At 35.9% G+C, this 22764-nt stretch overlaps 1 protein-coding gene across 2 annotated transcripts in view; it reads right to left on the minus strand.

Moving 5' to 3' along the window:
• The window catches only part of atrx (ATRX chromatin remodeler), an 84188-nt gene that overhangs the window by 40709 nt on the left and 20715 nt on the right, over positions 1–22764 (minus strand). For both annotated transcript variants that reach the window (XM_073819995.1, XM_073819996.1), the window contains exons 10-22: positions 19161–19227; positions 18867–19003; positions 18611–18787; positions 18395–18524; positions 14787–14886; positions 14516–14701; positions 14283–14424; positions 11583–11692; positions 11347–11493; positions 7981–8158; positions 5703–5840; positions 4075–4250; positions 3860–3977 (exon numbers count right to left, since the gene is read on the minus strand). In XM_073819995.1, the coding sequence (XP_073676096.1) occupies positions 3860–3977; positions 4075–4250; positions 5703–5840; positions 7981–8158; positions 11347–11493; positions 11583–11692; positions 14283–14424; positions 14516–14701; positions 14787–14886; positions 18395–18524; positions 18611–18787; positions 18867–19003; positions 19161–19227 (1806 nt within the window). The remainder of the gene's footprint in view (positions 1–3859; positions 3978–4074; positions 4251–5702; positions 5841–7980; positions 8159–11346; positions 11494–11582; positions 11693–14282; positions 14425–14515; positions 14702–14786; positions 14887–18394; positions 18525–18610; positions 18788–18866; positions 19004–19160; positions 19228–22764) is intronic.

Here is a 22764-nt window from a genome sequence, read left to right on the forward strand (position 1 = left end):
TGTTCTGTAAAATAAAATAAAAAAGGAACAAAAATAATGCTAACAATCATTCCAACAGCTCTATTAATACATTTATTGTAACATTCTCCTTTGCTCAGCAAGGCTGCATTTATTTGTACATTAAAAACACATGCCTGATTTAAGAAGGGGGTCTTAAAAATGGCCAAATAATATTATTTTACTAACGTATTCATTTGAAGTTAAATTGTGCTTTGTTGGTAGGCTTTAATGTCTACTAGAATGTTAAAAAAGTTCAGTGTTAAGTAAATATTTTTATTTGTAATTGAATTTTTTTCTTTGAAAAGCAAGACAAAACTGTAAAAAGCAAATATTGGCTATTTAATTCATGCAATGGTGAGAAAATTTTGGCAAAATACATGGGGGAAAAACCAAGTTCGGTAATCGGCTTTTGGCCCAGTGTTTAATTTTGTTCTGCTTCGGCCAATAATTTAAATGTCTTGCATCCCTAATTTTGAGGTCTGTTTGACAGTTTCACACAGAGATGCGCAGAACATGCAGAATTCATATTTAAAATCAGCATTATACAGTAAATTCCATTTTTATGACTGGATCACGAAATTCCATCCGCGGTAATCATAGGGACCTAAAAATAGCAGTGTTTTACTCTTATTAAAATGCAGTCTTAAAGTACTAGTACTAGTAAAATGCGTAATCATATTAAAACCCTTTTAAAAGCAGGGTATTGCGATACCTTTTTAGTACTGGTATATCGTGCAACACTAATGTAGACTAGCGTTGGGAATCGAAAATCGATTCTGATTCTGGAATCGGATACTTAAGATAAAGAATCGGATAATTGTTATAAAATTAAAATTTCGATTCCTCGTTTCGATTCCTGGGTGCATTTTTTCATCTAGTGATCTGCCAGGACCTTACGTGGTAATGTAAACATCAGTCGAAAAGATGGATCGCGGTAAGCGTTTAAAAGTGTGGCTACGCTTTGTAAAAACCGAAGACAAATCTACTGCTGCACGCAAACTTCATCTGAAGGGAAGGATTTTAGTCCTGCGTGAAATTTCAAAATATTTGCATAGTTTTCAAAATGAATGTCCTTTGAGTGTTTTATAATGAATGCTTACCCATAGAGGTGGATCTTGTAAGGGTCAGTGGTGTTTATGCACATATGAGCACCAGCATAAACAGATTTCCAATGTATTTACTGTATTTTTCATTTATATGTTTATTTTATAATAAATACAAACAGTAGATATTCAGTCACTTAAGAAAGAGTACTCTGAAGTTGTGAAGAATGTCTGAATTAAATAATTTAGGTGCTTTAAATCTGTATATGTATATTCATGTTAAAAAGTTAGAGCAGAGGGTTTTCTTATTCAAAAGTATAGCTTTAATTTAAAGCTTGTTTGAATTTTTTATAACATGCAGGAGAAAAATAAAAAGACAAAACAAATGTTTAGGTTAATCAAAAAGGTTCAAAAACAAACACCTTTAGAGGAAATGTCAGGCATAGGGGGGCCTTGCAAAATTGACCCGAGAAGAAGGGGGCCCTGATATAAAAAAGGTTGAGAACCCCTGTAATAAAATAATATGTGACCCTGGACCACAAAACCAGTCTTAAGTCGCTGGGGTATATTTGTAGCAATAGCCAAAAATACATTGTATGGGTCAAAATTATTGATTTTTCTTTTATGCCAAAAATCATTAGGAAATTAAGTAAAGATCATGTTCCATGAAGATTTTTTGTAAAATTCCTACTGTAAACCTATCAAAATGTAATTTTTGATTAGTAATATGCATTGCCAAGAACTTAATTTGGACAACTTTAAAGGTGATTTTCTCAGTATTTTGATTTTTTGCACCCTTAGATTTCAGATTTTCAAATAGATGTATCTCGGCCAAATATTGTCCTATCCTAACAAACCATATATCAATAGAAAGCTTATTTATTGAGCTTTCATATGATGTATATATCTCAGTTTTGTAAAATTTAACCTTATGACTGGTTTTGTGGTCCAGGGTCACATATGTTGCAGGCTAGCACTGAAAATAAACATGTGTGATATATTAATGTTTGACTTTTGTGTTTGTTGTTTTTTTTTTTTTACTAAATTGGAATCGAAACTAGGAATCGAAAAGAATCGGAATCTATAAGTGGAATTGGAATCGATAAAATTCAAACGATACCCAACCCTAATGTAGACACAGGGCCAGAGTACAGTCATCGCTGCATATAAAGCCGGGATAGAATTAGTATAGGATAGTGGCCTAGCTGGGATAGTAAAAATGTCCCAGCAGCTTTAACACTGTCCAAAACGCTGAATGTGAGTTCACCTAAATGCAGCATGAAATTGGATCAGGGTTTGGGTAAAGCAGGCCACCAGGACAAAAGCACAAGCATTAAGGCAAAGACAGTGTCTGGTTGGTGGTCTCTGGGGGTCTGCACCCACAGTCACAACAGCAGCGCAAGTAGCATAGCAGCGGGCTCAGAGGAAAGCCGGCCTAATGAGCCTCTGGCTGGAAAATTCTCCCAAAGCTCTTCATTAGATAAGGACGTGGGAATTGGTTCAGATCGCCCCGCGGCCTGGTGCCAGCTGCCATTCTTCCTCTCCCAGCTGCGGAGGCGCTTCAGAACAATTGTGGCCTGAGCTATAACACCGCTAAACCACTTAATTGAAAAAATGAGAGCTGTGGCTGCTTTCACCTCAGGAGACTCAAATCTCCAAACTCCTATTTCAGGGTTTAAGCTGACTGGCTGTATGACGCGTTTCGCATATTTGACAATTAAAACTCAACATGACAAAGCGTTTGTCTTAATGTAACATATTCCTGAGCACAACTGAATATTAGGCAGAAAATAGATGTAAGATGAAACGGATTTTATTCATCAAAACTTCACATGGTCTCTGTTGCGACCATTTAAAAACCTAGAGATATTATTATGAAAATATACAGGGCTCTATGCTTAATTTTCTTTACATAAAAAAATGTAGGAGCACAGTCCAAATTTCAGGAGTACCTTCTAATCAATAATCAAAACATCTGATAAAAAAAATGTGCCTTCCCCATTACGAGGTCATATTTGACCCCTTAAAGTGATTTACAGTGGAATTTTGTTTTTACCCCACTGTGGCATTTTTGGCAACTTTATTAAAAGTTCATTCTTGATATCAACAATTTAATTCTTGATATCAGCAATTACATTTTTGATATCAAGAACTACAATTATTGATATCAACAATTACATTCTTGATATCAACAATATATATTTTTACTAGTAACCACATGGTTGCTGATATCAAAAATAAAGGTTTTTACTAGTAAGAATTTAATTTTTGATATCAACAATTGATTATGAATGGCAGTCTATGGAGACATTTCACTAGTGAAAATACAATTACAGATATCAACATTTTTGATATATCAACAATTAGATTCTTGATATCAACAATTGCCATTTTAACTAGTGAAAATATAATTGTTGATATCAAGAATGAACATTTTTACTAGTGAAAACTGAATTGTTGATATCAAGAACTCATATCCTGAGATGGAATAAAAGTCAAAATGGCTTGCCATACAACATGCGTCACATGACTAAATATGCGTAATCGTTTTCAAAAGCCTCCGTTTTCACAGTCCCCAGTACAACGCGAAAACGGCATTTTCAAATTTATCCACTTTGGAGAGCATTTTCAAAACGCTCCGTTTTCCTTGACAAAAACGCCGTCTCAGTGTGGACGGAAGGCCAAAACGGAGAGAAAAAGATGCGTTTTCAAACAAAAACGTATTAGTGTGGACATGGCCTTAGATTTCAAGCTATCTTACGAAATAAAGCAAATGTTAAATAATCAGAAATGGGTGTAGTGTGATGTACACATACCTGTGAAGTGATCCAGATAGTATCGGTAAAGCTTGCACTGAATGGGTGTTAACCGTATCGCTAACACATACTCGTGTTTTGGCGGCAAGAATTTGGTAAGGGCAGTGTAGTCTCTTCTCTGTGGAAAACAACCATTTTTACAAGTCTTAATCAGAAAGAAGCACTGAATATTTCACTAATTTAAAATATAAAGCTTTCATTGGCTATGTGCTTACTTGGACACATCCTGCTAGCATCTCGTAGAGGATGTGTGCGCGTTTCTTCATGACACGGACATCAATGAGCGTGGAGTCAGCGCACTGGCCGTTCTGGATGGGGTTGATGAAGCGGTTTCTGAACTCCTTCACTGATCCCAGCAGGTTCTCCTTGATGAAGGTCACCATACAGTGATCTGACGGGAGAAAAATGACACTTTCACTCACAGAAATGATTTCTGTCATAATTCAAGTGTTTGAAGATGTCTTTCCACATTCAGAATGACGTACTTTTCACCTCAACAGCACAACCATGAACTGTCCATAGACTTCCCGACGCATAATACACACAATACTGTAGATTGAAATCTGATTTTTTTTTTTCCTGAAGCAATAATTTAATATTTAAGGACTAGCAATGTACAAAAATATTATATTGTTTTATTGGCAACTCTGCTTTCAAGTTGCTGGGCATCAAATTATATCATACTATTTTTTTTTTCTTTTTTCAGAAATATCAGGATTCACGATTTTATTAGGATTCTTTGTCATGTTGGTTTTACTATTTTACAAGTTGTCTAAGCAGTACGGCCAAACTAATTTCCCTATTTTAAAACCAAAACCCCAAGTTAACAAAATGTGGGCCAACCTGGACAAACATAAAAATTGTTGTCATTATTTAATCTTTGTAATTAAAAATTAAGAAAAAGATAGGCTACATGTTACAAATACACATAATATACAGATGCTTTAAATTTCAGGTAAAGTAGATGTATTTATCAGTAGCATTCAAGAAATTAAACACTATATACACTATATTTATAAATTATACATTGACTCTTATTACAGCAGCTGTATTAAAGTTCTTCAGTCAAGAGCAGTGAGTGATTTTTCTTTGTGTTTTGTTTTATTAGCCTAAAATAACCCAAAAATGACCCAAAAATGACAATTCTGTCATTTACTCACTCAAGTTTTTTTTTTTTTTTTAAGCATAAAACATGTTGAACATAAAACTTATTTTGAACTATCAGTGCTACTGTTATCTAAATTCTTCAAAATATCTTTTTTGTGTTCAGCACAAGAAAAAAATGAGTACAGATTTGGGACAACATGTAAGTGACTATTTTTTTTGGGTGAACTGTCCCTTTAATGACAATCGTCAGCATGTTTAGTTCTGTCGCTTTAAGAGCTGCACGCATCGCATCCATTTTTCTCTCAACTGTTTGCTTTCACTTTAGACATAACCAACTATGTTTATATGTAATCATTGTGTGTTTTTGACAGTATTAGCCAATCAGAGTCTAGTCGAGTAATCAGGCGCTGTTTGACAGGTTTTTAGTGCGTGCCAGAACAGCGTGCAAACAAAATAACATTTAACTGGCAAGGCTTTGAAGCACATGCAAATAATGTACTATTGTGATTGTGAATAAGTTCAGTGTCCCGTGAGTGAATGTATGCTGTGTTGTACAGTATACTGAGACGGAGGCATGCTGTAGCACCACACTACCATATTTATTCAAAAGCAGATCGTGCAGACATTGTAATAGTCTACGATCAAAAACCATCATATCGCACACCCCTACCGGGCACCTTAAAATAAATAAATGAAAAAACATTTTTAGTTAACCACTACTAATAATGTGACTCACACTCTATCAGGTTGTTCTGCAGAGGAGTTCCTGTCAGCACCACTCGCCGACGAGTCCTGATGGAGTTCATGGCTTTGGAGACAGCAGATGCTTCATTCTTCAGAATGTGACCTTCATCACAGATGACAAAATCCGGACCTGTACAGCAAAACATCAACTATTCAGTTCATTTTTATCCATTATCTGAATTTGCTGATATGCAGTGCTCCCACAGATTCTGACCAACACATACAATACTTTTCAGATTTTTAGTATTTCTTTATGATGAAAATATTCCATGACATTTTTTACTGATTTCAGCAGACTAATAATCTATCTAAACATTCTCAACAGCCAATAATACCAGGTTTTTCATAATCACAAGACTGAAAAGTGCATTGCTAATGCAGTAACTTTCAGAGTGGCCTGGGGAGGGGAGGTATCTAAAACTCTTCAACTGGTCACTGGGGTTCCTCAGGGTTCAGTTCTTGGACCCCTCCTCTTCTCCATATACACTACATCTCTGGGCCCCATCATACAGGCACATGGCTTCTCCTACCATTGCTATGCTGATGACACACAGCTCTATCTTTCATTAAAACCAGATGAATGTTCGGATCTCAGGCTGCCTGGCAGATATCTCTGCGTGGATGAAGCACATCTACAGCTCAATCTGGCAAAGACTGAGCTCCTTGTCTTTCCTGCCACTCCATCTCTACAGCATGACTTCTCCATCCAGTTAGGTTCATCAACAATTACCCCATCGACTTGATCTTTGACGACCAATTGACTTTTAAAGACCACATAGCTAAAACTGCTCGATCCTGCAGGTTTGCATTGTACAACATCAGAAAGATCAGGCCCTTCCTAACAGAGCATGCTGCACAACTCCTCGTCCAGGCCCTGGTCATTTCCAGGCTGGACTACTGCAATGCTCTTTTGCCGGTCTTCCAGCATGTACAATCAGGCCTCTACAAATGATTCAGAATGCAGCAGCTCGACTGGTCTTCAATGAGCCCAAGAAGGCCCATGTCACACCTCTCTTTATATCTCTGCACTGGCTACCGGTTACAGCACGCATCAAATTCAAGACACTGATGCTGGCCTATAGGACAGCAGGGCTGGGTAAAAAATATTGATTCTCCAATTTTAATCAATCTTCAGTTTAACGCAACGATATTGATTCGGGAAATCCCTTAATCGATTCTTAATGCACGTGCCTCACGTAAGAGGATATGAATATTCACCTCTCGTCCTGAAGGTGTCACCATCAGCTGCTTTTTTTGCAGAAAATCTGGTGATCAAAAATGATTCGGCTGTAATTAAGAACTGTTTTATGGACAGTTAGAATGTTTTGTATCCGCAGACAAGGGCTTTATGATGGGCCTGTTTTGAATGTTTTGAATTTAGAAAAATGTTTTATTTCTTAAACATGTTTGAAGTTCTTAATAGATTTCACTGTTGCACATTTAGTCTTTATTTTTATTTTTTACAGTAATGTGCATTTTGCAGTTTGTTTACATGGTGTACAATGGATGCACATATTTATGACTTCTTGTTACAGTGTTCATTTAAAATAAAAGTTGTTTAAAATAAACAACTGTGTGCACCCTATTATTAATGTAGATGTGTATTTCAGTAATGAACTTAAGTAGGAGAGTTTCAGTTACCAGCTTTTATATCAAAATATGGATCCCATGTCTGCAAAACTAACATTTTAAATGAAATATTGATAGCTAATCGATATCGAATCGAAATCGAATCGAATCGAAACCATAAAAATAAGAATCGAATCGCCGAATTGGTCACAACACCCAGCCCTATAGGACAGCCACCGGCTCATCACCTGCCTACCTCCATTCACTACTTCGTATCTACACTCCCTCCAGAAGTCTGAGATCCTCTAGTGAAAGACGCCTCATTGTACCACCACAGAGAGGCATGAAATCACTTTCCAGAACATTCTCGTTCAACGGTCCTGTCTGGTGGAATGATCTTCCCACCCCTCTCCGGAACGCAGACTCCTTGACAGCTTTCAAGCGACTGCTGAAAACCCATCTTTTTCGACACTATTTGACTCAATAATATATATAAAAAAAAAAAAAAAACCTTTGTTCTCCTCTCTTTCTTGATCTTCCCTTTCTAGCCTGCACTCTTCTAACAACGCCTAATATATGGTATTTTTGAGCACTTCCTATGTTGATCTTCCCCCTTAGGATCAATCACTTGTATTCCCAATTTGTAAGTCGCTTTGGATAAAAGTGTCTGCTAAATGAATGAATGTAAATGTAAACTTCACCTGGATCAACTAGTGTTTTCTGAAAGACTTCTTTCAGCTTCTTGCTCTTGATGTTTCGTCCTTGCGTGAGGTTGCGGTACATCTCATAGCCTATGATCATGACGCCACCATCCTCCTGCCAGCGCTGTAAAGCGTACGCTCTCTCCTGAGGTCTCTTGACTGTGGCCAGCTCTGTCACCTGAAACACAAAGGAAAAGACACCGACGTACAGTGAGATTAACTGGCAACAACTGAAAAGGAAGGTGCTGTTGTAACTGACCACTGAAACAGTGGCTCTCAGCTGTTTTTTTTTTTAAAGTGTTGAAATATGTATTAAGAGGAAAGTACCAACACTTGCATTTGTTAAACAGGTTTAAATATGGATGTAGCAATATCAAAATCTTACGATACGATATCACAATAGGAAGTCCACCATACAATATTTATTGTGATTTAAAAAAAGACAAATGAAGAATTAGAAAAAAAAAAAAGTACATTTTAAAGTTAAATTATTCTGACTGACACACTTTGATAGTTCAAAATAAAAGCTCCAACCCATGTTCTTCACCTAGAAAACTTAAGTCAGAAAAAAGTCAGTGAATTGACTTGTACCTAAACTTTAAAGGGGACTCAACCCTCTTTTTATTTGTGATATACTGTCTCTGTTTAAATTACATTCACACTGGTGTTTAAAAAAAAACGAATAAATTAAAATATAATAACAACAACAACAACAACAACAACAACAGTAATAGCCATATATTGTAAAACAATCGCACTGCAAAAAACATGAAAATTAATATAGCATAGGTATATTATTTCTGCTTTACACTAAAGTAGGGAAATTAAATTAATTCTTTCCCAATGTCTACACTTAAAAGAGATATTTTGAATTTGGACTGCAGTAATGTTCCTATTTAAACCGCCTGTCAGCAAATCATACTCCACTTTTAAGCTTTTTTGACAGAAACTCTAGCTTCAGTGAAAACAGGCTTAAAAAACGAGTCTCGCTGTAATCATCTGCTGTGAAAATAAAGCATAACTGGTGGCTGTTGCATCCCAAACACATTTTAAACTCACAGCACATGCCATAAACTAATTCACTGCGTTCAATGTGAACTGAGCCGTTCTGAGGTCCGGAAAACACTGGATCATGAGCTGATCACCTGAACGAAGAGCGTTCTTCGCTTTGAAATGTGCAACGAAAACAGGCTTGATGAAGGGATTAAGCCATATTGTGCTTTCTGTTTTAGTTGGTTTGACAGACACTGTGCCGAAGCATATTGGCCCAAAACACAACTTTAAAGACCTTTTATGTTAGAATAAGTTATTTAAATATTATATTTTAAAAGCAACACTTTTTGCCCGGAAGACCCGTCATTCCATATCGTCATTTGACCACAATATCGACTTTTGTTATTGCAATATTGATAAAGCCGTTACATCCCTAGGATTAATCTAGAATTAAACTCTTTGGTATATTTGTTACTGATTTTGGCATACCTGAATTCAAAACAGTGCCCTACTCACATACATTGGAGTAAATTGATGAAAATGGTCTAATTTCACAGAAAATGCCCTAAATTGTAACACATGGGTGGAATAAATCATATTTGTGACCCTGGACCACAAAACCAGTCATAAGGTTAAATTTTACAAAACTTCTATTGATGTGTGGTTTGTTAGGATAGGACAATATTTGACTGAGATACATCTATTTCAAAATCAGGAATCTGAGGGTGCAAAAAAATCTAAATACTGAGAAAAATCACCTTTAAAGTTGTCCAAATTAAGTTCTTAATGCATTTTACAAATCAAAAATTACATTTAGATATATTTACAGTAGGAATTTTACAAAAAATCTTTATGGAACATGATCTTTACTTAATGTCCTAATGATTTTTGGCATTAAAGAAAAATCAATAATTTTGACCCATGCAATGTATTTTTGGCTATTGCTACAAATATACCCCAGCGACTTAAGACTGGTTTTGTGGTCCAGGGTCACATATTTTATTGTATTGTTTCATAATTTTATGATAAACACACACAAAAAAATACTACTAAGTTTTTATTTGAAAGTCTATTTTTTTAAGATCCGTTGGCCTATCGTCATGCAGAAAGTTTCTTTTGATTTCACTAGGTCAATTACTTTCTTTGTAACATTTAGTTTTTTTAAGTTAGAGATTTATTTGAATAGAGGCAATATTTGTCTCCATTTGGCAAGATAAGGTATACCTCAATTCAAAAGTGTCCCGTTCCCACATACATTGGGCTAAATGGAAAAAAATGGTCTCATTTTACACAAAACACCTTAAATTTTAACACAAGGGTAGAATAATTCTTAATTATTATTGTATTTGTTCACAATGCATAGTTTCTGCATTGATCTGGCCGCTAGCGCTCTAGGGGGCAGTGCGCTTCTTCCACGTGTTTGGAAAGACACAAATCAAAAACGGATTGGTTTAGGACTTTGATCGATGTCTCTTTAGACAGATCTAATTAGGAGCTTTTCAGACATATGACATTACGTGATGACGTAATCACCCTTAATACAAACGTGTTGAGGCAAAATTAGTAGAAACCGCACCATTCAACACCATCGCATGCATTGATGGCTCCATCTGTAGCATAGTCTCATTTTAAAGATAATAACCTAATCTAAGTGCTGATATAAAGTTTGTGGTCACTTTAGCACACCGAAGGAGTAATCGGAGCAGGAATCTGACATAAGTGTTCATTTGTGAACAAGTTATTTCCATCATTGCAATGCTTTTGATCATAATTCTCTGTAATGGATTAGACTGATTAAATAAACTACATAATCACATTTCAGAAAGCTTTCATTTGATATATGACTCACTTGTGTTCAGTAAGTTCGAGCGATATGAATTTGAATATTATTACATCGATCTTCAGCAGGTGGCTTGTTTGCAGGGTGTGAATTCTGACCTTACTATCTTACATTATGTAACATAAATGCTAAAACCATGCATGTTTTCTGAAACTTTAGATTGTAAGCTTTCAAAAGATACTATACACGTCTATATTTGTGCTTCAACACATCTAATATTAAAAAAAAAAAAAACAATGACGCAATTTCTATACCGGTACCGGTATTACAAACTTATTGGGTTAAATGAAACTGAGAAATGATAATGCAACAGCTTATTAACATATCATTATATAAAAGTTGTTGCAGCTAAAACGCCAGATTTAATTGACATTTTCTCCATTTTAAATCAATATGGCCACGTCAAAATAACTTTGTATTCATCTGCAATATTCACAATGCAATACTTCAACAGTTTCAATGGACCCTTGTGAATGATAAATAAAGGTAACGAGTAATGTGAAGATCTACGTGATACAATACCAAATCTCTACCTCTAAACTCTCCTCGTCCGTCAGGCCTTCTTGCCACTTCTCAAACTCATTGAGCCAGTTGAGCACAGTGTTGAGAGGACACACCACCAGAGCTGTAGTGAAGTTCAGCTTCTCACAGAGCAGCACAGTGTGGAGAAACGTCACCACCTGCAGGACGGCAAGAGAACAGCAGACTCGAACACTATCCGTCTGTAATGCCATCTTTATATATTGTTATCAGCATTTATTTCAGTTACCTGGAGAGTTTTCCCCAGCCCCATGCAGTGGGCCAGAATACAGCCGGAGCCACTAGACTTCTCCACCTTCTTCACCGACTCACAGCAGCAGTCCCACATGAACTGCACACCTGCAAACAGAAGAAACACAACACCACCACTTATGTTTATCCTCCCTTTAGAAAAGGACATGAAGACCTAAAAAAAGCATGGAAAATTAAATGCATGAATAAATAAATAAATTAATAACAAACAACGTCGTAAACATGAGTCATTCATTCTAAATATTTGTTTACATTCATTTATCATTTTGGTGTGTGTAAATATTTTCAAAAGTCGATTTCTTTTGTTTTTTAAAGAAGTATTTTCTGTTCATCAAGGCTAAATTAAAAATAAAGGGGAGAAACAGTAATACTGTGAAATATTATTGCAATTTTACAAAGTGGCTATTTTAATCAAGATAATTTATTCCTGTGATTTATTTATTGAGGTTAATTTCCACCATCATTACTCCAGTCTTAAGTGTCACATGATCCTACAGAAATAATTCTAATATGCTGATTTATTACTTTTATTATCAATGTTGGAAACAATTGTCCTGCTTAATATTTTTGGAAACTGTGATACTTTTTTCAGGATTATTTGATGACCAAAACGTTAAGCAGAACAGCATTTATTTAAAATAGCAATTTTTCTAACAATATATGCACTACTGTTCAAAAGTTTGGGGTCAGTAAATTTTAATTCTTTCTTTTTTTTTAAAGAAATTAATACTTTTATTCAGCAAGGATCTGTTCAATTGATGGAAAGTGACTGAAAAGACTGATTTACTGTAAGAAAATATTTATATTTAGAATAAAAGCTAAAAAAAAAAAAAAAAAAAAAAAAAAAAAACTTCCAAAAAAACATTTGGCAGCATAACTGTTTGAAAATTCTAGTAATAAATCAGCATATCAGAATGATTTCTGAGGAATCCCAAGATGATCTTTTTGATCCTAAACATTTATTGGCAGTGTGTATATATATATATATATATATATATATATATATAGATAGATAGATAGATAGATAGATAGATAGATAGATAGATAGATAGATAGATAGATAGATATATAGAGAGAGAGAGAGAGAGAGAGAGAGAGAGAGAGAGAGAAGACCATAGAATAAGACCATAAACCTTTAATAAAAAAAAGAAATGGGGCCAATTTTTTAATTTAGGTTGCTCTTTTCATTTACATGCTCTCAGCCAGAAATACTAAACTGTTCCTCTACCTAAAGCTTTAAAAAAATACATGAACCTGGACCACAAAACCAGTCAAAGGTGTAAATTTTTTGAAACTGAGATTTACACATCATCTAAAAAGCTATGTTTTCATTAAAGGTGCCATAGAATGGAAAACTGTATTTACCTTGGAATAATTGAATAACAGTTCTGTACATGGACATGACATACCGTCAGTCTCAAACACCATCGTTTTCTCCCTCTTATGTAAATCTGGGGTTTGCATAGGACCACTGAAAAATAGACTAACCTAACATAACACAGACTATTATGTTACAGTCGCGATCATTAATAGTCACGCCCCCAACATTTCCATCGCCCAATCATCAGAAGTTCTGCAGGTAGGCTATTGTGAAAAAAAAAAACAAAGCAAGGACAATAGCAAAAATGGCAGACCATAGTAATACATGTTATGTTCCTGGTTGTGCAGGGGATGTTAAATGCAGAGATGGGTTGGTGTCTGTACTCAGAAAGACCAGGCAAACAAATAAGGCGAGCCACTGAAGGGACACGGTTAGCTTCTTGCTAGCGGTAGCCTGTTACATTGCAGTTCGTAAGATTTTACTTACCACATGAACCGAGTAAGGAGAGATGACTGCGCGGACGATGGCGAATGATTTACAGATCCTGAGCCTCACTAACAAGCATCTAAACTTGTAAAATATGTGGTAAGTACTACTGCTGTAGTATAACGTTACACAGAGCATGTGCGATCACAAAAGTGAAAGTAAAAGGATCGTGCATTCAAAACAGCAGTTTCACTGCCCCGCATATTAACAGCGGCTCGAGCTCCATGATTACATATATATTTTTCTCCATGTGCGAGCTATTGTAATGAGCCGCTCTGTGAAACAGCCAATCAGAGCAGAGCTCCTCATTATTATTCATGAACCTTCCAAATAAGGTAATAACAGAGCATTTCATTCTAGGGACAAATCCTAGGGGTGTAAATGGACTTGTAAAACCGTTTCTGGAGAAGTTTTGCCCTTTCCTATGCCATATAGCTTCTATGTAGATATCAGAGAACAATTTAAAATATTGTATCAATGCATTCTATGGCACCTTTAATGTATGGTTTGTTAGGACAATATTTGGCTGACATACAATTAGTTGAAAATCTAGAATCTTGAGGGTGCAAAAAAAATCGAGAAAATCGCCTTTAAAGCTGTCCAAATGAAGTTCTTAGTAATGCATATTACTAATCAAAAACTAAGTTTTGATATTTATGGCAGGGAATTTGCAAAATATCTTCATGGAACATGACCTTTACTTAATATCATAATGATTTTTGGCATAAAAGAAAAACTGATAATTTTGACACATACACAAATTTTTGACTGGTTTTGTGGTCAAGGGTCACAAATGCGATGCATCACGTTTTTTTTCTGGTACTGGGGAAAAACAGCAAGCCTTATAAAGAGTGGCGACTGCAGACTCACCATCCACCTGATGGGGTTTGAGTTTGGTCACCAGGTTTCTGTGAACCTGCACTAATGGTTCCTTGGTCTCCTCGTCCTCGTCAAGCACCAGCTTTGTGGTGATGGGACACGTGACCTGCGATGACTCCTCCACCACAATAGTCTAAAGACAAAGAGGACCAGCTTTGAGTTTTCTTAAACAACTATGAGACGGCAAAATAGTTCCGCTACACTGAGGCCTAAATCTTTCGTACCTCTCGTAGTTTTTCCCTCAACCGCTCTCTCTCAGCAATGCGTTTCCTCCTCTCCTCTTCCTCCTTCAGAGCATCCCGCGTCTCTGTCCGCAGTTTGTCATCTTTAATGATCTTGCGAATCTTCTTGCGACCTTTGGGTGTTCCTTTATCGTCGTCTTCATCTTCTCCATCCTCTTCCCCTCCGCTCTGTACAACAGAAAAACCAAACACATCTCACAAGAAGCATCAACGGTTATTGAATTCATTGTGCTGAAATAAATCAGTGCCGTACCTTGCCACTGGATGAGGAGTCTTGAACCTTAATGCGCCGTCGTTTCTTCTTTTCTTTCTGGTAACTTCTCTCACCGTCCTTGCCAGCTTTATTGGACGACCTGCAAATGTTACCAGAACATGATCCATAAGGTTTGTTTGTCAATCAAGGAGTAATTCATTAAGAAGTTTCTTCTGCTTTACATGGCTGCACTTATTTGTTCAAAAATACAGATAAACAGTAATAGTGTGAAATATTACACAATTAGTAATATCATGCAGCACCTGAAATGAGTTTCCAGCTAGGTTAGTATTTGCACATGTGCTGCGTGATATTACTCCGCCTGCTTCGGCCATATTACGGCAGCAAACTTCCTTGACTATTACGCCGGAATGGGAGTGTAGTTCCTAATCTTATCGGCCTAGAAAATCGCAGCTTTACATTTTCCGCCGGTATTAGTACATGATATAACTGCAGAAGAGTCAAGTTTTAAATAAGACAAATACCGAAACGTGTTGGTCATTTTTGAACGCGATGCTATTGGTCTAATAGGATTCAATGATCTATGCTAAGCTATGCTAAAAGTGATATCGGCAGAACAGGAAAACGGCTGATTGGATTTCAAAACGGTAAAACTCAACTTATTAACTCGGGGGGAGTTGGAGAATGAGCCTATTTCCAAAAAAAGTGGAGTGTTCCTTTAATTCAGTGATAGAGTTACACTCACAAGACACTGCACTTATTCTTATGAGAAATAATTCTTAAAAATATAATTTAAAATAAAAATTAAAAATTAAAAATTAAAAATAAAATTTATTCTTAAAATATTCTTAAAGGGAATAATTTTAGACAGTTATATACCGTTATCAGCACACGAAATGGGTAAAAGTATTCATGATTGGTGCTGATTATTGTATCGAATGTGAATCGGTATCGGTTAGTACTGAAGGCTGCAATATCGGTATCGTATCGGAAGTTAAAAGGTTGTATCGGGACATCCCTAGAAACTTTAGATTGTAAGCTTTCAAAAAAATACTACACGTCTATATTTGCGCTTCAATACATGTAATATTTTCCAAAAAAAAACAAACAATGACGCAATTTCTATACCGGTACCGGTATTACAAACTTAATGGGTTTTCAACAGCACATGTTGAAGTTTATTCGTCTCTTGTCATCTCTGAGAGAATATGCGCTGCAGCATCAACTGAAAACTCAGTTTTTTGTTTTTTACTTTCACTTTATTTGTAGTAAATTGACTTAAGACGTTCACCGGCATAACTACTGCGCAAAGTTTGCACTATGCTTGTGTGATATCCATTGGCTCACCTTCATGGTCTAAAACAGAACTATTTCTAATATTGCAACGTAATCACAAACCCCCATGCGTATGCATCTAAAATGCAGGGAGACATAAAAGAGGAATCAACTTGGTGTGCCGCGCTTGTGTGTGCTTCGGCGAAGAACGGTGTGTAAGTAACGAATTGATTTCAGTTTCATTTCTTCTTCTCATGGTTTTAAATAGCTTGAACGATGGGGGGGGACCTTGGGGGTATTCCATAAAACAAATTTACCAAATAAGCCAGGCTTACTTTAGTTAGTCTGACTTATTGTCACTTGATTTGTCTTAAAATAAGTCAGACTAACTGAAATAAGCCTGACTTATTTGGTAAACTTGTTTTATGGAACACCCCCCAGGTCTGTATGCCTCACGATCTGTTTAAGCCCTAACAGACTATATGACAGATCAGAGCAATCTTTTAGCCTATTTACTAATTTACATGAAATCGTCAAATTGCCACTCCATATCAATCGCATACAATGAAAATACAAAATAATTACAACAATTATTTACACACAATAAGTTTTTCAGAGTGCGTACACCTGAAGCGAGCATACACTAAAAGGCCAGTCAAACAGCCTCCGATTACTTAGTTATCATTTGATTGCGCTAATACTGTCAAAAACTCACCAGGTTTACATATAAACACAACTAGTTATGTCTAAAGTGAAAGTAAACAGTTAAAGGAACACTCCACTTTTTTTAGGCTCATTCTCAACTCCCCCCGAGGTAATAAGTTGAGTTTTAGAGTTTTGAAGTCCATTCAGCCGTTCTCCTGTTCTGGCGATTTCACTTTTAGCATAGCTTAGCATAGATCATTGAATCCTACTAGACCAATAGCATCACATTCAAAAATGACCAACAAGTTTCCATATTTGTCCTATTTAAAACTTGACTCTATCTCGGCCACTTTCCAGCGATATCGTATACTATTTGAACTGAACTGGATGATATCACTGAATTCATTGATGAACTGCCTTTAACTGAAAATTGATTATTTACAATAATGCGTTACTTACACACTATTGTTCTGTTTAAATACTGTGCAGTTGCTTGACACAATCTGTATTGTTAAAAGCGCTATATAAATAAAGGTGACTTGACTTGACTTATATTGTGTTCTAAGATTGGCGGAAAATGTAAAGATGAAATGTTCTAGGCCGATAAGATTAGGAACTACACTTCAATTCAAGCGTATTATTCAAGGAAGTTTGCTGCCGTAACATGGCTGAAGCAGGCGGAGTAATACTTTGATAGAAAAAAAAAAAAAAAGTCACTGGGTACCAGCAACTGTTTAGTTATCCAAATTTTTCTAATAACTTTTATATTCAAGTGAAGAAAGAAATTCATTCAAGTTTTAAAACAACTTGAGAGTGAGTAAATGATGACAGTTTTGATTTTTGGGCGAACTATTCCTTTAATGTTAATAAAATAGTTGCTTAAAAAAATTAAAAAAAAAAAATTACAAAATTTGTACATCTTTATGCACCAAATAGTATCGATAACAGTGTCGATAAGTACGGGTATTAATATTTCATTAAATCATGTATCGAGAATCAGTTGATTTGAATCATTTGACCGCTTCAAAACAGTGAATCATTTTGCGACGCAATGGTTTTACTGATTTGGACATTCGAAAAACTTAATTTCACTCATCACTACGTGCTTTTTAAAATCATTAGAAGTGATATTAAAATTTGTTGAAAATAAATTAGTTTTCGCTAGTGAATCACTTGAAATGAATAATCGGAGCGGTTCCAGTGTAAATGACTCAATTGATCTGGTTCATCTGTTGCTCTTTTTGCATCTTCAGCTATGTTTACGACACTGTCAGTACTACTACTTGCTTAGCTCGATTGTTTCTGACATTAACTGAAATAAGCAAAAAAAAAAATTTAATTACGTGAATTTTGTGTGAAGAGCTTTACATTTTCCGCTGGTCTTAGTACACGATATAACTGCAGAAGAGTCAAGTTTTAAATAGGACAAATACCGAAACGTGTTGGTCATTTTTGAACGTGATGCTATTGGTCTAATAGGATTCAATGATCTATGCTAAGCTATGCTAAAAGTGATATCACCAGAGAACGGCTGAATGGATTTCAAAACGGTAAAAATCAACTTATGAACTCGGGAGGAGTTGGAGAAAGAGCCTATTTCCAAAAAAAGTGGAGTGTTCCTTTAAAGCACCCTGTTCCAACTCTGTATGAAGGCAAATGTAGTACAAATGTGGTTTAAACACATCCTATAAGTTTAGAAATAATATAAAAACTGCTGCTACCCTTACCGTGTTTTGCGTTTATTGCTCTTTTCGTCATCGTCGTCTTCTTCACTCACGGCCTCACTGAGCGCTGATGCATCACTGGAGCCGGAGCGCGACTGCTCAAAGTCTGAATCTGCCGAATCGTCGCTGCCCACTACACAAACCAAACGCACATCAATAAACCCAGTAAATACTTCAACGGAGTCACATGTGCGTTTTTTGTTTAGACTTGACACTGACCTTTCCGTCTGCTTCTCTTTTTGGATTCTTTCTTGTTTTTGACTGTGGTCTCGTCATCAGAGTCTGCCTCGCTTAGAGTCAACTTCTTACTCAACAAACGGTGCCTGCGTCCACCTTTCTTCACTTCAACATCTGAGCCAGAGTCTGACGTTTCGTCCTCATCCTCGTCCTCATTTTCTGCAGGAAACATTAATGCATTACACATGACGGAAACACACCTGATTAAAACTGAATTAAATCTGAACTCTTAACTCACCGCTTTCGTCTCGCTTCTTAGTGCCATTTTTCCCTTTCTTTGTTGAATCCCCATCTGCGTTTTCATCATCAGATGAACTGTCCGCTCCAGACGAATAATTGGCCTTGATCTGCGCCAGAAGCATCCTCTTGGCAATTCTTTTAAAAAGAGACAGAAACAAGATTAGGACAAAAGTCCAGAATAATGCATTGGTTAATTCATTGGTTAAATATGTTTAAAACCCACAGCCGAGTGAAATTTTACGATTAAACGGACATAAAAACAATTCACAGCATGTGGCTTGTAAAGTCATACCTATTTTCTGGATCGTCGTCATCATCCACCACCTGGGAGGATTCAGCCTTCAAATCAATTTCATCACCTTCATAAACAAGAAAAAAAGCATAAACCAAAAAATAAATTTAATAAATGTTATGCAAAATGCTACTTTATAGAACCCACTTAGTGTTAAGCAGAGCTTCCCTTAACAGTTGCCTAAATGTCAGTTGATGAGAAGAGTCTTAGATGAACAAATTTTAGTTTTCCAATTTGTTGCAAAATAAAAAGCTCAACAGGATTTAGAAAAATCATGCAGTCTATGACCAGTGTTGCCAAGTCTGTGGTTTTCCTGTGGAACTGGGCTACTTTCATACTACTGCCGCGGGTTATATTTTTAGTCCATGGGTTGAAGCAAAACCACTTGATTTTGATTGGGCTAACATTTGATCAAATTTGATTTAATGTTACATCACAACCATGGAAACATCTGGATTCGTGTTGAATGAGAGTAGAACATGAGCCCATAAATGTAAGCCATATGTGGGCATTGCATTGCGTTTTGTGGTCTGGCAACCCTACTTTCCACAAATTTATTCCATGATCTATTCCCCTGGATATGGAATCTTTTTTTTTCTTGTCCCAAATCTTTACTCGCATCACTCATTGGCACACAGGATTATAAACATTTCTCCATGTCATTAACTTTTAGTTACTATATTTTAGAGATGCACCGGAATAAAAATTCTTGGCCGAAGCCGAACACGGTGTTTCGTGTTTTTCCCCGATGTATTTTTTTCACCACTGCATACATTAAATATCCAATATTTTATTTATTTTTTTTACAGTTTTGTCTTGCTTTTCAAAGAAAAAAAAAAAATCAATTACAAAACATTAAAAACATTCAATATTTATTTAACACTGAACATTTTCAACGTTCTAGTAGACATCATAGCCTATTAACAAAGCACAATATAATTTAAAATTAATTAGTAAAATAATATTCCTTGGCCATTTTTAAGACCCCCTTCTTGAATCAGGCATGTGTTTTTAAAATTAACAAATAAATGCAGCCTTGCTGAGCAAAGGAAAATGTTATAATAAATGTATTCATAGAGCTGTTTTAATGATTGTTATTATTATTTTTGTCTTTTTAAGTTGACTTTTATTTTGGCAGAAACCCACAAGTAGTACTACTTTTTGCTGCAGCAGATTTATGAATGATTCTCATCATGCAGATGTTTCTTATGCTTTGGCCTTTGAACCCTGGGTAAGGAGCTCATGCTTTTTTTTGCATCTTTCTCTGACAGTTTTAAATGCTTCCACATTGCCGACATGTTTGCTGCATTAGTGCGGGCCATTGTTCGGTCTAATTTATTCTGGCTTTTCGGTTAATTTTGGTTGCCGAACATTTGGTGCATCCCTACTATATTTGCGTCCTTAACAGTGGTAAAGCCGGAAAATGCTGTAGGATAGAAACCCTTTTATTTGCACATCGAATTCTATTTAACGCTTGTTAGACTTTGGTAAAACATGCCATATTTTGCAAAATTCACACTTGCCCGGTAATTTTATTTGCTTTCTATTTTAGTGTAATATCGATACCAAATATAACTTTAATTTCTTGCATGTGAAGCCACATTAAATTGATATCATAAATCTGCGATTAATCTAATCTAATCGTCAACTAGGACAATCTTTGGTCGTAGACAGCCCTTCAGTGTATTATATAACAGCATTATATTCCACCTGTTAATTCTTTTTTTTTTTTTTTGCTAGTTATGAGCCATGAATAAATAAGCTTTCCATTGATGTATGGTTTGTTAGGACAGGACAATATTTGGCTGAGATACAGATTTCAGATTTTGAAATAGTTGAGAATGCAAAAAAATCTAAATATTGAGAAAATTATGTTTAAAGTTGTGCAAATGAAGTTCTACCAATCAGAAATTAAGTTTTGATACATTTACAGTAGGACAAGATCTTTACTTAATATCCTAATGATTTCTGGCATAAAAGAAAAATTGATCATTTTGACCCATACAATGAAATGTTGGCTATTGCTACAAATATGCTACTTAAGACTGGTTTTGTGGTCCAGGGTGACATTTGAGGTCTGTTTTTACATACAATGTGTGAACAGGGCATGAGCAGTTTTCATTCAGGCATCCTTTTTAAAAGGAGAGCCACAAAGTGTCGCACTCCAGAATCAGCAGTGAGTACGTAGTTTTGACTCGGAGCCTATTTTTGGCTCACGCTGAAATCAGCTGGAGAATAAACATCAGGAGACTAGAAAAACATGAAAGCAGATCAAAAACATCTGAGCTCTGAATGCAGATTACTGATGCAGGCAACACACTGCAGTTTGGTGGTCTGTGTAAATTATTTACCATTGTGATGCAAAGCTACCATACTTTCAGAATATAAGTCATTCATTCATGCATAAGTCTTTTCTTTATTAACTGAAACATGCTGTGACTTGGAAAGGCCTTGGAAAACCTTTGAATTTTTAGTTTTTGCAGTAGCTCTACTGTTGAAGAAAATTATCTGCCAAAGTGGATTTACTTATTGTAGAGCTAACATTTTTTGTTTGTTTTTGTTTATGTTTGTTTTATACTTTATTTTTCATTTCAGTTCCTTTTATTATTTGCAGCACGCCAGACACCCAGTAATCACAATAATTTTGTGCTTTCTTGCTTTTAATATAACGCAGCTCAGCTTTCAGATTCTGTCAGCTTTATCACAAAATACTAATTATAAATGTGTTTTTCCTCTTTATTTTAAGTTTACAGCAAGATGAAAGTGCAAGGAACATCAGAAGGCATGAAAAAACATCACAGCCTAATTTAATGAAACGAATGTCTCATTATTGTAATTGGAAAGATGATTGAATCACATGCTGCTTAAACTGAGGCAAATACTGTCATGCCACATTAAAGAGTGTGAAAAACACATTATTGTAATTGACATATTTTGCTATAAAACTGACAGAATTTGAAAGCTGAGACTTTGGATTATCTCCCGGTGCTCCCAATCCAGGTAGAATATATTGAAAATATTATAACTTTCTCGTAATTGCTACAATTAATTCTCATAATTTTGACTCTCTAAATATTTCGACTTCATTCTCAAAACATTTTGACTTTACTCTCGTAATATTATATTCCGACTTTATTCTCGTAATATTCCGAATTTGTTCTCGTCATTTTCCGACTTTTTACTCGTCATTTTCCGGCTTGTTACTCGTAATATTTTATTCTGACTTTGTTTTTTGTAATATTCCGACTTTTTACTTGTAGTATTACTAGTGGTGGGCCGTTATCGGCGTTAACGTGCTGCGTTAACGTGAGACTCTTATCGGGCGATAAAAAAAATATTGCCATTAATCTATTCTCAAAGTTGGGTTGGGAGCTGGGTCTATACTACGCAAGCTATGATGACTTTCACCTTGATATTTTAGCGCGGATGTATACCTAGCCAAATTGCACTGTAGGAGTGAGAACGAGTCTTCGAACCTGTGTGTATGCCTACTGTCAAATTACCACATCAAACGAGACGTGCTAACATGGATGCAGCTATGAAGCCGCCGGGTTTGCTTCAGGTCAGGGGCGTTGATAGACCCTTTTTACTGGGGCACGTGCCC

This window comes from Garra rufa, chromosome 16, assembly GCF_049309525.1.
Source record: "Garra rufa chromosome 16, GarRuf1.0, whole genome shotgun sequence".
Lineage (NCBI taxonomy): Eukaryota > Metazoa > Chordata > Actinopteri > Cypriniformes > Cyprinidae > Garra > Garra rufa.